The following is an 18,105-nucleotide window of genomic DNA, read 5'->3' as shown; positions in this document are numbered from 1 at the left end:
TCTCTTTTAGAATGTCTCCTTCCAATGAAGAAACTCTTTTTCAAAAGGATTATACTTATGGAGATATGTTACCTCCTCAGTTCTTTGACTACTTTTATGAATGCAGTAGAGAGAGAGAGAGAGAGAGAGAGAGAGAGAGAGAGAGAGAGAGAGAGAGAATTTACCCTAGGATCGAGTTTCCATAGCCCTATTTAGAGACTCTGCTCAGATATAGTTTGATGACTTCGGGGATAATCACTACGGCCGATAATGAACTCGGGATCAAGATAAGGGGATGAAATATGGTATTGGTAAGATAATCTTAACTTAGGGGAATGATTTTCCGTTTCTTGAGAACCGTTGGGGGCTCTCTGTCCTAACCCTTGTTGTGGTTGGTATAAACACACACACACAGACACATATATGTATATATACATAAATTTGTGACTCAAATCGGTATAGAACTCAGGAAGGGTGCTACTTACTAACTGCCTTGTACAAGGAAAACAAAAAGTTGGAATCTAATTACTCCTGTCTCCTGTACCAGAGGTTATTCCTGGGAAGGCTGCCTTCTGTGTATGTATGTATGTATGTATGTATGTATGAATGTACGTATCTATGCATGTACGTGCGGGTGGAAAGCAGGAAGACCTAGAGAGGACAAGATATACATTACTGAACCCGTACACGAGAAGAACAGCCATTCAATACGGGACACGAAAGAGAGACCATCGATATGGAGATTACCTCCCACTCCTCTCCTTCCTAAGGTGATCTCCTGAAGAAGGGGAGGTCCTCTTGTCACTGCCACCGCTATTACTATCCGCATTAAAGAACCCTCCTTCCCATAAAGTCTTCTCGTTCGAGTTCCATGAAAAGATGTTCTGAGATGTATGGAGGGAGAGCGATTGAGCCGAGGAGGCGGAAGGAAAGTTTCCAATAAGTCACTAATGATACTTTTCCGTGGGGAAGGAGTCTTCTCTTCTAAAAGGCTTGTCGGTGTACTTGCAATATCTCTATTTCTCTGGAGTGTGGGTCATGTGTACAATCGCCAAGAGAAGTGTAGTGAAGATCCAGTTTTCTTAAAATTTCGGACACATATTGCTGAATAATGCCACACCTGGCAACTCTAGAAAGGGGGCGGAGCTTCAAAATGATCGCCCATATATATATGTAAACTATATATTTATATATGTTATTTGCTTGATATGACATTCATGTAATGTTGGGTTTGGTCACCTCTTGGAGAGGGGACCAGCAACATATATTGATACTATAGATACATAAAGACTTTGAATGTCTTTGGGCTGAGGTATGGTGGTAATAACTTCATACCTAAATACTTGTTGAAAACTAATGAGGATTTTATGTATATTATATATATAATACCATAAAAATATGAAAAAACTGGTTCTAATTCCTGACCAGTTTCGACTTTATTTCTGAGTCATGTTCACAGGGCTCATGTGAAAATGACTTAGAAATAAGGCCGAAACCAATCAGAATTTGCAGCCAGTTTTTCACATCCTTATCAAAGTGATTATAATCATATATATATACATATAATTATATAACTATCTATATAAATCAAGCTCTAATTTTGCCGCGTGACGCCAACAAAACCCACTCGATAAGTCATCTCCCAAACCACTTCAAAATTCTTGCTCTTTTCAACGAGCTTCAGCTCCTCCTCAAAAGGCATCATTAGAGGAATTTCCACAACGAAGACTCTGAGTAACAAGGAAGGTCTCCACCCCCAACTCTCTCTCTCTCTCTCTCTCTCTCTCTCAGAATCCCAAGTGGAAAAATTCTGTACTAAGGTAGAAAACTGGGAGGAACTGGGGAGAAACTGACGTCAATCTTGATTAAACTCAGCTGAAAGTGGGAAAAGCCCAAATTGAATATAGTCTATAATGGATGGGTAAAACTGACAGTAGTGGTGTAGGTGTAGGTAAATATTGGAGGGTTGGTTCTTTCACCAGCCACTTTCCACTCACGAAGAAAATGGTACCTAGTCACAGACAAAGGGACACTTTTACCTGGTCAGACTCAGGGGGTACTTTCAGATAGTCAGACAGGGACACTTCAACTTGTCAAACAATGACTCTTTATCTGGTCACAGGAAAGGAGGCACACTATCTTATAAAACCACAAGAGGGACACTTCTTCTAGTCAAAGTACAAGGACACTCTGACTAGTCAAAGGACAAAGAAGAGAGACACTTTGCCTAGTCAAATAAAGACAATTTGATTGGCCAAAGGAAAGGGGACATACTAGCTAATCAGACTGTAAGAACACTTCAACTAGCCAAACAAACACTTTAACTGGTCAGAGAAAAGATGGACACACTAGCTATTAAACCATAACCACACTTTGACCAGTCAAACAAGAGGGTCATTTCAACTAATCAAACAAGGAAGCTTTAACTAGTCAAAGGAAAGAGGACTCTAGCTAATCAGACCACACAGCCACCTTATCTGGTCAAACAAAGACAGCTTAACTGGTCAAAAGGAAAAAGAACACACAAGCTAATCAAACCACAACAAGAAGTATATTTTATCTAGCCGAACAAAGATTTTAATGGGTCAAAATAGAAGCTGGGACACACTAGCTAGTTAATCAAGCTACAAAGACACTTCACATCTAGTCAAATAAGAGATATATTTTTATCTAGCCATGCAAAAAAATTTTAACAGGACAAAATAAAAGGTGGGACACACTAGCTATCTAATCAAGCCACAAGGACGCGTACTCATGTAGTCAAATAAGAGGGACAATTTTATCTAGTCTAACAGACACTTTGGCCAGTCAGAAGAAAAGGGTGACACTGACACACTAGCCATTCAAAGCCACATGATACAACTCAAGCACTCAGAGGGAAAAAGAGAGAGAGAGAGAGAGAGAGAAACCTCTTCACCAAGATATCCACCAAAGAAAAGGGGAGTTCTACCCCCCACCCCAGCCCCCACCCCCCAAAAAATAATAAAAGATGTAGAACCATGAAAGAAGAAGACGCATTTAGTCTCCACAATCCAGTCACGTCTCCTGAGAAGCCTTTCAATTCAGACAGAATGCTAAGACGTCACACCTCCTCCTCCTGAATAGCCGGCAGGCATAAGGCCACCTTTGTACGTTAATGAGGCTCTGTTGGTCGTGATGTTGGGACGGACGCGAGTATTTAGTGCTGTCACTTTGTTGCATTAATGGGATGGAGGCTGTGTGTCAGGTTGGGGGATCCACTTAAGTTAGAGGCTTGAAGGGAGAGGAGTGGTTATGATAATGATGATGATACTGGTAATAATAATGATATCAGGAATGATTATTCTTGTTGTTTTGATGAATATGATCAGTCTTCTACTTATTATTATTAATTATTATTATTGTTATTATGTCAAATCATACAAATTCACCTTGATATTGTACATATCATCATTGTCATTTGTGTGAAAACTCCACTCTCTCTCTCTCTCCTCTCTCTCTCTCTCTCTCTCTCTCTGTGATTAGGGTGTTATTGAAAGGGGAAGATGGGAGGAGATAGGAGGAGGGGGAAAAAGGGACTTTACCTTACTTACAGACCTAACGTCTTGTTCCGGTTGCCCCAGGTCCCTCAGTGTGAGGCACCTCTAATGTCTACCAGTGAATTGATAATGCATCTTCCGGTATATTTTGAGGAGGGGAGGAGGGAGAAAGAGGGAGAAGGGGGGGTGGTGTTGGTTAAAGCCTCAAGATTCTAACACTCATCTCACAATACCCGTCAGACAGTCATCGACGAATGCATTATTCGTCCGTTGCAAACGAGATGGGTTAACGACTAAGGTGCAACCGGCTTTTAATTCGTTCTACGTTGAAAAAAGACCCTTTACAGTCTTTTATGAAATCCATGGCAATCCGTTGATGTGATGCTGCAACCCCACGGGGGAAGAGTTCATTAATTAATTGGGTGTTTTCATGGAGCGAATGCAGCCGATTTCCATTTTTCAGGTGATTTGTAGTGGTGGGAGAATGAACACACACACATACGCACACACACACACACACACACACACACACACACATATATATATATATATATATATATATATTATGTACATTTTTATCCATTTACTTATTGGTTTGTTTATTCTGTTTTTTCTTTTCTAATAGCTGATCTTATCTTTTCATTCTGTATTTTATTTTCTTTCAAATGGACAACATGATACTCTTTGGAAGCTTGAATTTCAAAGTCAGTTGTGGCCCCTGTGGTGGGCTTGTTCTGTGTGAATATCATTTCTTCTGAATATCATTTTGTATTTCCTATTGCTTTCTGTAATTTCTTTCAAACGAGCACCATCATATTCTTTAGGAGCTTGAATTTCAATTCAGTAGTGACCCCTGTGGTGGTGGGCTTCTACCATTTGAACAGGGTCCATCTGAGTGATGGTCTTGATAATGACAATAATTTGGAGAATACCCAGAAGTTTAGAAACCGATTTCTAACCTGCACCAAGGCTTACCGATCAGGCCAGTCTAAAACGAAACCATAAACAGACAACATAATCTAGCCAATCGACCCGAGGAATGCGCCGTCACCTTTGATCCTCCTAGGGCTGAGCGGGAACGTGTCGGTCTGGGATCCCGCGTCATCCTTTCTAACCTCTTTTCATTTGATTATTTTCTTCAGATCAAACGTTCACGTTAGCTTTTGAGGCAGCCTGTGAAAGGCTCTGCAAGGCGGCAGGAGGGTGATGGCTGGTTCGCGGATTAAAAAAAATGTGCGATGGCTTGCGGAGAACTTTGTCTGTTTGTCAGTATATTTTGGGGGAAAAATTAGGTTCTGTTTGATGGTGTTCAGAGAAATGGGAAGGTAGGCTGAAATTTTATATATATATATATATTATATAATATATATATATATATATATATAGCATATGTTATTTATATATTGTAAGATCTGAATCTATGGATATTTCTGTGCAATGCTGGATATTGTAAAAGTGCATTGCACATCACCAGGCAATTGTAAATGTAAAACTGATGTGTATTGACACACACACACACACACACACACACACACACACACACACACACCACACACATATATATATATATATATATATATACTATATATATATATATATATATATATAATCTACAATAGAAGACTCCCTTATATATTCACTAATCTTGCAACCTTCACAAGACAGCAACATTAAATCAGAATTGGTCACAGTAACGATGTTAGCATAAAAACATTATCAGCTTAAGTCTTAACAAAATGCTTTGTCACACTGAAGAAAAGTCATAAGACTCACGACACAAAAGGCAGATTGCATATTTATGTCTGGACAGATTCCAGGTTTCAAAACATATTCCGTGTCTGGTATAATTAATGGTGAGATTATTATGATAATTATTATTATAATCTCTGCATCTGGAGGAATAGAGAACTCTCTTGGCTTCAATTTTCAACCTGGAATAACAATTTGGTTGAAAGGTTGTAAACAAATGGAGATCTCATTTCTTAAATCATGACTAAATATGACGCACACCATTCTCAAGGTTTCTTTATCGTGTCTTGGTAACTTTCCACTTTGGAATTGGACGCTCTGTGACTGGTAGGTTGCCAGGACATGAGAATAAAGCCCTCAGAATCGTAAGCTGCTTTAACTGGTTTATGCTGTTGATAAGCCAATCACAGGACTGAAAACTCTCAGTCTCTAGAGAGAGTTCACATAGGCACGACGTTTCTTCCACCTCTCCTGAAAGAGACTTTTGAAAGACGTATTCCTCAGGAGGTGGAACATACATCCCGCCTATGTGAACTTTCTCGAGAGACTGAGGAGAGTTCCCAGCCCTGTGATTGGCTTATCAGCAGCCAATCAGGAGCGTCGTAAGGGACAGGTCTAGACATCAGATGCATGGCTGATGTGAATCTACTATAGTTCCCAGAAGCATTTGAACTAAAAAAACATCGGTAATCGCCTTTAAAAATGTGTTCTCTTTGATGCTCCTTCATACGAAGAATCAAATTCCTCCCCGTTTACCCCAGACAGCGTAAATTGTAACTCTTTCTTATAATTTCATCCACCCTTCCACCTATATTAATCTCTTCTCTTGCGTTTTCATACTTCAAGAGGGGATCTACCTGAACGTTTGAGACTAAATTGAGTCTTGCGTATGCAAGTGGGTTGAAGAGGCGTGGAAAGTAACTGTGGGCGTTTGTGGCTATTATGTATCCCAGTTTGGCGTAGCCTTGGTGAAAGCAGAGAGAGAGAGGCAAACATAATCATTTGTCTTACCAGGAATCTAGAGACAATGATAATCCACTTCACTTATCTTCTCCCGGTTTCAGCTTCACATCCTGTTAGCTGTCTGGCTCTGTCTGTAGTTATTATTTTAATATCCATCAAAAAATGTGTTGTGGTTGGGAGAGGTTATTTATATTAAAGTTGGGTGACATAACGTCATAATTTTATGTTCTAGCCGTTTGAAAAGGGCTGTAGAGATATTAGATAAACAGTTGCTCATTTTTCTCTGTTGAAATTAGACTTTGTTTGGTAACTGGAAGTTCTTAAGGTACTGAAAATTTTTTTGTGGGGTTATTTTATTAACAAATTTATTTTTATCCATGTGATAAATTTCTGTGGAAATTGAGTATACTGTGTGTAATATGAATAATTCATATGAAATATATATACATATACATATTAAAAGACCACTTACTTCAAGCGATTCTCGGAAAGGTTGGTTATGAGGAAAGCGTTTAATATCTGAAGCTAAAAAGAATAATTTTAACGTACAGCAGATCCATCAAAGGTTTCCAGCCTGCGTTTCAAACCTCGTCCACGCTTAACTGAATGCGGATACACTCGTATCTTTATCGAGATACAAGGAGTTTTTATTTTTCATTTTTTTTTTAGTCTTCTTTGAAGTCACCGTCCAACTTTTGCCGGCTCCGAAGTTGGTTCCGCGAGGCGGGATTTAACGCCAGAATCTTTTCTTTATGTTCAAAGTTTCTCTCTTTTGGACTCTGTGTCAAATGGTGTTCGGAAAGGTTTGTGCATTGTGATAGACCATTTTTCCTTTACTCCCGTTGTAATGCCTGCAATATACTTTTTATTGTTTGCTGTGTTGTGTTGTTGTTGTTTCTGTTTGGGGGGGGGGGGGCGCTGTGGGGGGGGTGTGTGGTGGGGGGGGGGTAGGGGGCTGGGGGGGGGGGGCCGTTGGAAAGCCCCGTGGAAACCCCCCCCCCACACACCAAAAAAAAGCTCTGGAAAAAGGTGTTCCGCGTTGAGTTAAAGACACAGGAATTTCAGGAGAGCATATTTGTGATTTATTTATTAGAATGAAAATGTAAAAAAATTATTTTTTATCCCTTTTCTCTCATTATTTATCAAAAATCCTTCCATTTCTTCTCTTGCTACATATGTTGTTTTATTTTCTCTCAATATCTATCTGAAATTCTTCAGTTTCTTCTATTGATTTATATATTTATCCATCTTCTCTCATTATTTATCTTAAATAATGCCATCTTTTCTCTTGATTCATATATTTAGTCTGTTTTCTCTTATTATTTATTTGAAATCATTCCACTTGTTTTGCTACCGTTTAAAAAAAAGTTTACTCTTATAATTTATCCGAATTTCTTCCAGCTCTCTTATCCTTTACGAACAAACAGGTATCTGTATTTCTCTCATGACTCATAATTCATCAGTGCCATCACTTAACCGGCAATCAATACTAACAAACGCACGAACACATACACACATACAAGCCGGATGCATCGCTGGCCTAACTGACCCAAATGCGAGCACAAACACGACCGCTTCTGACGGATGCATTCGGATACATATGGATGACTGTTCTGGCGAACGCGCGTATGCTAATTGAAGCCTCACGGCCATTAAGTTACGACAATATCGCTTCTAATTGCTCAGCTGTTCGGGTGGCGACGATTGGTATCTCCTTCTTGCCTTTCTTGGAGAGTTGCCATCGACCACCAGACCACCAACTGCTTACTGATTCCTCTTGATGCTCGAGACGCGTATATCTGGGTTACACTGCGTTTGCCAATTCCATCACATATCGAATGAGAGGCCTTGATGGGTTGGTTGGTTTCCAGAGGCTGCTGCTCTTCCAGGATCTGCTTTCCAAGTTCTGCTTTGAAGGGTCTGGGTCTTCTTTCCAGGTCCTGCTTTCCAGTCTGGTTTGAAGGGTCTGCTTTGCACGTTCTGCTTTCCAAAGGCTGCTATCTAGTCTGCTTTCCATGTTCTGCTTGCCAGATTTTGCTTCCCAGTGTCTGCTCTCTAGTTCTGCTTTCCAGAATCTGCTCTCCGGGTTATGCTTTCCAGAATCTACCTTCCAGAGTCTGTTTTTCAGAAGGTGCTTTCCAGAATCTGCTTTCCAGAATCTTCTTTCCAGAGTCTGCTTTCCAAAGTTTACTTTCCAGAGGCTGCTTTCCAGATTCTGCCTTCGAGATTATATTTTTCAGATTCTGCCTTTAAAATTCTGCTTTCCAGAGTCTGATTTCCAGCATCCGCTTTGCAGATTCTCAGACTGGATTGCCTTTCACCTACTCACTCTCCGGAAGGACACTTCACAGACCGAATTGAATTTCGTCGGTTAAAGGAGTTCCATCAATATGACTGATTAAAATCTTGTGCCTGGAATTCTGGAAATCTTGTGCCTGGAATCCTGGAAATCTTGTGCCTGGAATGCACTATCATTATTTTGATCCAAATATTTATCTCATTGTTGTATAATGACAGATCAGGATGACTTTGGATGATAATTGAAGATTTTTTAGCTAATTACTAACATAATCATTATTCTAATTCAAATTCATTGTAATTCTTGGTTTCATTCGCTTAGATATCAGAGAAAAATATTGATCTCATTATTGTATAATGATCAGGTTGATTTTGGATAAAAGATTTTCAGCTAATTACTAGCATAACCCTTATTCTAATTCAAATTCATTGTAATTCTTGGTTGGATTCTCGTGGATATCAAACCAAATGATTTTTTCATTACTGTATAATGACAGATCATATTTCTTTTGAATAATAACCTATGACTTTCCAGATAATTGCTAGCAATTGCAGTCGACCCCTGAGGCACCACGATCGTTTTCACTACTCTTGAGCAAGTTTTACTCAAAATCTATTATAAGAAAGTTGAAAATAGAACTTAAATCTCACATGTCTCTAGAAATTATGGAAATTGCAGTCACTTACGACGGAACAAGTCCATAAACCGCGGTTATTATAGGCTAAAGTTTTAGACACAATAAACACCACTCAGCTGAATTGGTTAAACTAAATGGCAGGTGGGATAATCCCCTCCCCCCCTTCCCCTCCCCTCCTACTTTTCTTACTTAACCCTTACACTAAAATGAGAGAGAGAGAGAGAGAGAGAGAGAGAGAGAGAGAGAGAGAGAGAGAGAGAGAGAATGTTTCTACTTCAGAAATTCTGTCTGTAAATCGACAGTTTCGAGCGAATTCTTCCAAGGAGTTACTTTTGGGTGACTGGTATCTAATTAGATTCTTCCTTCCTCCTCCTCTTCCTCTTCCACCTCCTCCTGCTCCTCCTCCTGCTCCTTCTCCTCCTCCTTCCCCTCCTCCTCTAAGAGTTTAATTGCCCCTGAAAGTTCGAAATATTTGGATGATTTTAAGACCATCAAATCCTCCTTACCAATTATCCTCATAGAGGGAGAATTAGTGAGATTTTGGTTCCTGGAAGATTATGGTTCTGGAGGATTAGGGTCCTGGAAAGATTAGTGATGGTTATGGGTCTGGAAGATTATGGTACTGGAAGATTAGTGAGGACTATGGTCCTGGAAGATTGGTGAAGATTAGGGTCCTGGATATATATATATATATATAATATATATATATATACTATATATATATTCTAGATATATATATTCTAGATATATCAATGGGACTTTTCAGAAATGTGGTTTACAACTGCTATCAGTACGATTTCTGCCCGAAGAACAATGAAAATATCAATAAAAAATAACTAAAATGATTGAGAAATCCATCTGTTATTATTATAGTTTAGATATAATATATAATATTTATATAATATATATACATATATATTATTAATATATATACTATATATAATTATAATATTATATGTTATATAATATATATATATATTATATATCTATATATACTATATATATATACTATATATGTATACTATATGTATCGAGGTATATATATATCTATATTAATAATCGTATATTATTATATATGTATTATATATATCTATATATATATATATTAATATATTAAAAGTCGCTCCATATTTCCATCTGAAACTAGAACCTACCTCAGAATATTTCAATCAGCTCCCCACCCCGAGCTCCATTTCATGGACAGTATCAATATACAAATAAAAAAAAAAAATATATATATAAACAAAAAAATACACTAATAAGTATTTCCCCCGCTGAATATACTCACTGATACACGACTCATACATTTCGATATGGAACGATTTCTCATTGAATGGAAAGTGTCGTATGAATGTGGGATTTCATATTTTGGACCAGGTAGATATTTTTTTAACGCTTTTTGAGATGCATTTTTTGAGATATACATATAATTGCTCACTTGACTACGTAACTGCGCAATTGACTACGTAAAAAGGTTAATTGTTTAACAGTAAAGAGGTTAATTGTTTAGCAGTAAAGAGGTTAATTGTTGAAAATCAAAATGCGATTTATTATGACGAAAAGGTTAATCGTTGCAAACTTGTACAAATTCGAAAAAAAATGATAGAAAAAAACTCACAATACAAGTAAGACACTTAAAGAAAACTGCAAATGAATAAAAAAAAACTCCCTCTGAAAAAGAATGAAATAAAAAGAAAAGAATCATGTATAATAGAAATATGAAAAGCAAACATTAACAAGAAAAAGCTGAAAGATAATAAAAAAAACTCTCGCAGAAAACATGAAATATAAAAGTCTCACAAATATGAAAAAAAGAACCTGAAAAAAATTAATACAAAACTTCCTCGGAAAATAAACTAAGACATAAAACTCTCACAAAGAAATTATGAAAAGGAAACGTAAAAGACGCCCTGAAAATTAATAAAATAAAACTCTCTCGCAAGAAAAACAATCCCTTGGAGTGACAAACAACAAACTCCGGTCATTTTAGGACGGTTCCTAAACACCGGAGGTGCCATTTTGGGCAGCAACTTCCGGTCTGCATGGCCAAAGTTTGTCCCCCTAACAAATGAACTTGTCTGCGTTCCCTTCCCGTCCTGAGGCGGTCATTATCCTGGGGTATGCGGCGACTGACCTTTTTTATACCTTGTTTTGATTTGTTCACCTTTATTTCGGCTTCCTGACCTAGTTCTGACTTTTTCTGACCTGTTTTGACACTTTGACCTATTTGACCTTATTTGACCTGCTCTCTGCATTCCACGTCCCTACTGAGGGGTTCATGACCCTGGGGTATGAGGGGCTGACTTTCATTTGATTATTTTGATCTGCTCTCTGCCTTCGACGCCCCTCCTAAGGGGGTCATGATCCAGGGGTGTGTGGGGTTTGACCTGCTTTTGACCTTTTTTGACATTTTTTTTATTTGCTTTTATGACATTTTCTGTAATTTTTTTATCTAGTTTTGATTTTTTTATTGTTATCTAGCTTTGCTGACCTAGTTTTTACCTACTTCTGACCCTTTTTGACCTGTTTTGACCTATTTTGACCTTATTTGACTTTATTTGACCTGGTCTCTGCAGAAGAAGAACAATGAGTGTTGTATACATATTTCCTAGCCTCAGGCTTGTTTTTCCTTAAGGACACACAAACAAACACGCACAAACACACATACAGCTCCTGCTGCTGTTAAATGCTCGTCTCCTCGGTGATTCAACCGGCCCCAGCTGGGGATCGAACCCGTGGATTTAGCGTTTGTTACAGAAGTAGATGGGAGGTTTACCCATCCGGCTGTCTGGGGAGTTAAAAGTTAATTTCGACTTTGTCGTAAATATTCCAGTTCAATTCAGGTTCTCTATTTGGAATGACTTAGAGAGAGAGAGAAGAGAGAGAGAGAGAGAAGAGAGAGAGAGAGAGAGAGAGAGAGAAGGGGGCATTATTAATGCAAACGCATGCAAATAAATAATTCTGTTACCTACTCCCACACGCTACTACCTTCTCCTCAATCTCTCTCTCTCTCTCTCTTCCCCTTTCATCGACTATAATATCTCTCCTTTTCATCACAGCCGAAAGGCATAAAAGGTTGCAGTATGAGAGAGAGAGAGAGAGAGAGAGAGAGAGAGAGAGAGAGAGAGAGAGAGAGAGAGAGAGAGAGACTCGTCCCCCAAATCAATCATTTTCTGGGAGTGGATGTGTGTCCTCTATCGAGAGATGATAGGAAAGGTGAAATGATTCCTGTATTATTATTATTATTATTATTATTATTACTATTATTATTATTATTATTATTATTATTATTATTGTTATTATTATTATTATTATTAAGGATAAAATAGAAGCTATTCTTTGTGTATCAAGTGTGGTTTTTATTATTATTATCATTATTATTATTTTTATTTTTATTCTTATAATTATTGTGGATAAAATAAGACCACCATATTGTGTATCACATTCTAGCTTATTATTATTATTATTATTATTATTATTATTATTATTATTATTATTATTATTATTATTATTATTATTATCATCAAAGGGTATAGAATATACTATTCTTCTCGTGTATCAGTTCTTAGTTTATTATTATTATTATTATTATTATTATTATTATTATTATTATTATTATTATTATTATTATTATTATTATTATTATAGGGTATAAATTAAGCCATTCTTCTTGTGTATCAGTTCTTCTTCTTCTACTTCTTCTTCTCTTCTTCTTCTTCTTCTCTTCTTCTTCTTCTTCTTCTTCTTAGTTATTATTATTATTATAAGTTCTGCTAGTTAGTCCCTTCTAGCCCAGTTCGGTGACTGGTTTTATTCTTCAGCTGCGGAGGCCTCAGGGGAAATTCCCAAAGACTGAAGGAACTGAGGCATTCATAAAACCAACATTAATCTTTCGAATATTTTCAACTTCGGTCTTGGAAAGGATATTGCTCTAACTTCAGGTAATGCAGGCTCTCGTACAATATGCAAATCAGTACTTGATTGATGAGACGTCTTTTGGCTCATTTTGAATAACTGACTATTAAAACACTTTTCAAAAATTCTGTCTAAACTTCTATCAGAAATTCTATTAAAAATGTCTATTGAAAGTTCTATAGAGACGAAGGGTGTATAATTAGATTTGATGTTTTACGAAGGGTAGGGATGTTGCAGACTTTTTTAATTACTTGCAAAAAAAAAGAAAAAAAGATTTAGAAGCGTAAAGTAAAATATATTCATAGTTATACATTTTCAATATACACTTTCAAGAACAAATTCAGTATTTTCATGAAAAAAAAAATATATATACTGATAAATATTACCAAATATACGCTGCCTAAATACATTTTTAGATATTTCACAGTGGCCAGCTATTTTATTATCCCATTAGAATTAAGCAATTCGAGATCCGATCTCCAGCTTACTCGGGGCACGTGCTAAAATCTATGGTCAAACAGCGCGTTGTTTAACCAACGAAAATTAAAACACATAAGCTGTATTTTTTTAGAAAGAATTGTCATGTACTGTTTAACATTCACATCATTTATTTTTTTTACATTTTCATTCTCATAAACAAATCACAAACATCCTATCATAAAATTACTGTATCTTTAACTTAACAAGAAACACCTTTTCCAGACCTTTTTAGGCTCTTCCATAGACCTTTCCTACCTCCCCCAACAACAACAACGACAAAGTAATTTGTAGGCTTACACCCCGAGTAATCGAAAATTCACGAATGATCAATGCTAGTTTCAGATAAGGGGTGAAGATGCCAATAACTTGAGCGAAGGGACAGAAGGATCTATAAACTAAGGATAATAGACACTATATACCTGCCTGCCTTCCTCAGATAGCCCAAGGCATAATTACCATCGTTGGGAGAAAGGATAACCCACCAGTTTGGGTAAGGAATCCATGTTGCTTATGAGGCCCGCGTGGGTGTGCGGTATTACGATAACGCTTGGGAAAAAGAGGGGATGTATATAGTGTTATTACCATCATCTGCTCAGGTATTTGCGCGTTTACGATATTCGCGTATAATATGTACGGCTTGGCAAGATATGGCTATACGCGTGTAACATAAGAAAGCACCGCTTATTTTGCCTTCATAGTTTTTCTTGCTATTTTGAGCGCAGAGAATATAACATTTTCCCACTCAGTTATCTATTTACTATGGATAATTTTTTGGATAGTGCTCCATTGAACTGAGGGGATACCTACGAGTAATTTTTGGGTAATGTTCCACCGAGCTGAGGGATAATCTGCACGTACGTTTTTAGATAGTACTCCACTGAGCTAATGGGATATATGTAGGTACTTTTTTGGGTGGCGCTCCTTTGAGTTGAGGGAATATCTACAGGTACTTTTTTGGATAGTGGTCCATAGAATTAACAGAATATCTGCCTCTAGCTTCTATAGAGGCTTTGGGACAAAAAGCTCTTGCAAAGCCCTAGTAGCTTACAGTGTAAATGAGCTATTTATAGTTTGTTACCACAACATTTGGTCTGTTCACTGCTTGGATGAGTCACCATCATATGAATTACCAGATGCCAAAGATGTTACATGAGCACCTTGGGACACACGTGAGGCATAGGGGTATATGGGTAGCAACTTCACCCCATAATTGTATTATATACATATATATATATATAAATATATATATATATATATATATATATATATATATATATATATATATATATATATATATATATATATATATATATATATATATATATATAATATATATGTAAGAGAGAGAGAGAGAGAGACTGGAAAATTGCTTATTTTGAGCCTCAAAACTTTCTCAAAAGCAGACTCTTGAAGCTTAAAGAGAGAGAGAGAGAGAGAGAGAGAGAGGAGAGAGAGAGAGAGAGAGAGAGAGAGAGAGAGAGAGAGAGCTGGTAATAAACTGAGAGAGTGAAGGTGGGTGGGGGGGGGGTGGAAGGACAACTCTCAAAGGAGAAAGTTTTAATGACTGAGAGATGACAGAGAGATATATATACCCCCAAGTGAAGAAGACCACATCATGACACCAAATTTGGAGAGAAAATCTGAGGACCACCAAGAGATGAGAAAAAAAATTACGAGCGCTTTCATGGCCATGTTATTAACTCTGCTAATGACAGGAGACGAAATTTATATATATATAGGTATATATATATATATATATATATATATAATATATATATATATATATATATACATCTATATATACATATAGTTATATATATATTATATATATAATATATATATATATATATTATATTGCCAATATATTATTGTAAATTAATAATGCATGATTTACGTAATCTGTTATATATATATATATATATATATATATATATATATATATATATATATATATACACACACACACACACATATATATATATATATATATATATATATATATATATATATATATATATACTATTTATTTTCTATTTCTATATATTTTACACATGATGCATTAAGATATCAATTTTAATATTATATAGTATTCAGTTAGTGAATATTTTCTCAAAATTCTATTAAAAATTGAATATCAGCAAAATAATAATAATAATAATAATAATAATAATAATAATAATAATAATAATAATAATAATAATAATAATAATAATAATAATAATAATAATCTCAAAATTCTATTTAAAAATTTAAATATTCAGCAAAATCTGAATAATAATAATAATAATAATAATAATAATAATAATAATAATAATAATAATAATAATAATAATACGACAGCTCTAAGCACGGAATCTAAAGGATTTATACAAATTTGATGCGACCCAATGATATTAAGATTCGTAAGAGGACCCCCTCCATCTATACAAAGGGGACGTTATGGGGACCCCCCACAAACCCCCCCCCCCCTCCCAAAAGTGTACCTGAAGGACATCTAGTTTACCTGGTCGTCGTAGTGGGATGGGGGGTGGGTGGGGGGGTGGGAGATTTGTGGCCAGAAAGGTGTCCATTGATGTCAGGGGATTGGCTTGTCCCAGGAATCGATCCAAGAATGGGAACGGAGAGAGAGAGAGAGAGAGAGAGAGAGAGAGAGAGAGAGAGAGAGAGAGAGAAAGTAAATTTTGCAATTTAGTAGGAGAGAGAGAGAGAGAGAGAGAGGAGAGAGAGAGAGAGAGTGAGAGTGTGTGTGCAATAAACGAATGACATAAGGACAGTAAATCTGGAGAGAAGAGAGAAAGGAGAGAGAGAGAGACGAGGAGAGAGAGAAGCCACAGTGAAGGAAGTAAAAGTTTCCACCCCCCCCGCAATTTAGTGAAGAGAGAGAAGAGTGTGTGTGCACAACGAATGACATAAGGACCGTATAAATTCTGGAGAGAGAGAGAGAGAGAGAGAGAGAGGAGAGAGAGAGAGAGAGAGAGCAACAGTGAAGGAAGTAAAAGTTGCATTTAGTGTAGAGAGAGAGAGTGTGTGTGCAATAAACGAAGGACATAAAGGCTGTAAGTCTGGAGAGAGAGAGAGAGAGAGAGAGGAGAAGAGAGAGAGACGAGAGGTAGAGAGAAGAGAGATTTCCCACAGCTTCAAACATTTTCCCACAAAATCGTTATTCAGTTCCTCATCACAAGCTAACTAAACAGTAAGAAAAATTAACCACAAAAATTAGCCATAAAAATGCCCCACAAAAGCATGCCCTTCCCCCACCCCCCCACGAGAAAGCAAAGGCACGCCCCCTCCCCAGAAATTACAAAGGATTCCACTGTCATTTCAAAGCCAGAATTGAGCTTTTTTTGAGCTGAATACAGAGTTCAGTTGTTTATCTTTAGGGGGGTGACACACCACCCCCCTTTCCCCCTCTCACGCCCATGCCCCCAAGCCTTTGTGACTGTCGAAATGACAGTCAGGTGCCTCTTGTTGAAATGATTCCTTGTTTACCTGCTTGCTTTGTTTCGGGATCAGTAAACAACCAGATATCCGTAGTTTTTAATTACGTGTCTCGTGAGAGTGTGTAATGAAATGTCAAAAAAATCCTTATAGAAATGTGATGCATGTCAGAGTCACTGTAATTCATGTCATGAAAATCATTATCGTGTATGTCATGAAAATCATTACAGCGCATAACATAAAGTCATTATAGTGCATAATATAAAAATCACTACAATACATGGCATAAAAATCATTTGTTCTAAAGGGTCCACAATAATACAAAGTGTAAGAGTCCGTGTATAATTTTTAAGACTTTACAATAAGCTTTCGAACCCTTCCCTGGACTGAAGATGAACCCAGGGAAGGGTTCGAAAGCTTTTTGTAAAGTCTTAAAAATTATACACGGACTCTTAACACTTTGTATTATTGTGGACCCTTTAGAACATTACATATACTCTCGCGATAGAGAGTTTTTCCCTATTATAAAAATCATTATCGTACATATTACAAAAATCACTATAATGCATGGCATAAAAATCACTGTAATGCATGTCATAAGAGTGCTGTGTATCTCTCTCTCTCTCTCTCTCTCTCTCTCTCTCTCTCTCTCTCAATCAATAGAAGGCATTCGTAAGATATTAAGAAATCCTGGTCGCAATACAGTTTAAGACTGACTCTGGTTATCTTATATTGCAGGCACCCGAACTCCCTCCCTGTTATTTACGGTCCCATATCTTAGAACCCCATCTGCAGGACCCCCGAATTTTCAGCAGCATCCTTCATCCTTAAATCTCAGTTTACTCGCCATCATTCGATATCCTACGCTCCATTAGGGCCAGGATGATTTTTTTTAAAATTTATTTTTTATTTTTTAAAAAGTTTACTTTTATATATATTTAATCTTTTATCTTAATATTTTTTTTTGTCATGTGGTCAGGTGCTCTTTCGTCTTGGCAATATATCTGTTAATGATGACGACCTGAAGATGTGTATACATGTCATACATATATTCATACTTATGTATGATGGCGCGGAGATGGATATATACCTTGAAGGCCTAGTTATTCTGCTATTGAATACAATAG

At 36.9% G+C, this 18,105-nt stretch overlaps 1 protein-coding gene across 1 annotated transcript in view; it reads right to left on the bottom strand.

The window, feature by feature from the left end:
• Positions 1-9,496: 9,496 nt before the first annotated feature.
• Positions 9,497-18,105, bottom strand: part of LOC135207758 (aspartate, glycine, lysine and serine-rich protein-like) — a 48,901-nt gene continuing 40,292 nt past the window's right edge. The window contains exon 4 of the mRNA XM_064239584.1: positions 9,497-9,692. Within this exon, the coding sequence (XP_064095654.1) occupies positions 9,497-9,692 (196 nt within the window). The remainder of the gene's footprint in view (positions 9,693-18,105) is intronic.

The sequence above is a fragment of the Macrobrachium nipponense genome, chromosome 34 (genome assembly GCF_015104395.2).
Source record: "Macrobrachium nipponense isolate FS-2020 chromosome 34, ASM1510439v2, whole genome shotgun sequence".
Classification (NCBI taxonomy): Eukaryota; Metazoa; Arthropoda; class Malacostraca; order Decapoda; family Palaemonidae; genus Macrobrachium; species Macrobrachium nipponense.
Note: the sequence above shows the minus strand (reverse complement) of the source record. Positions and strands in the feature narration are given on the sequence as shown.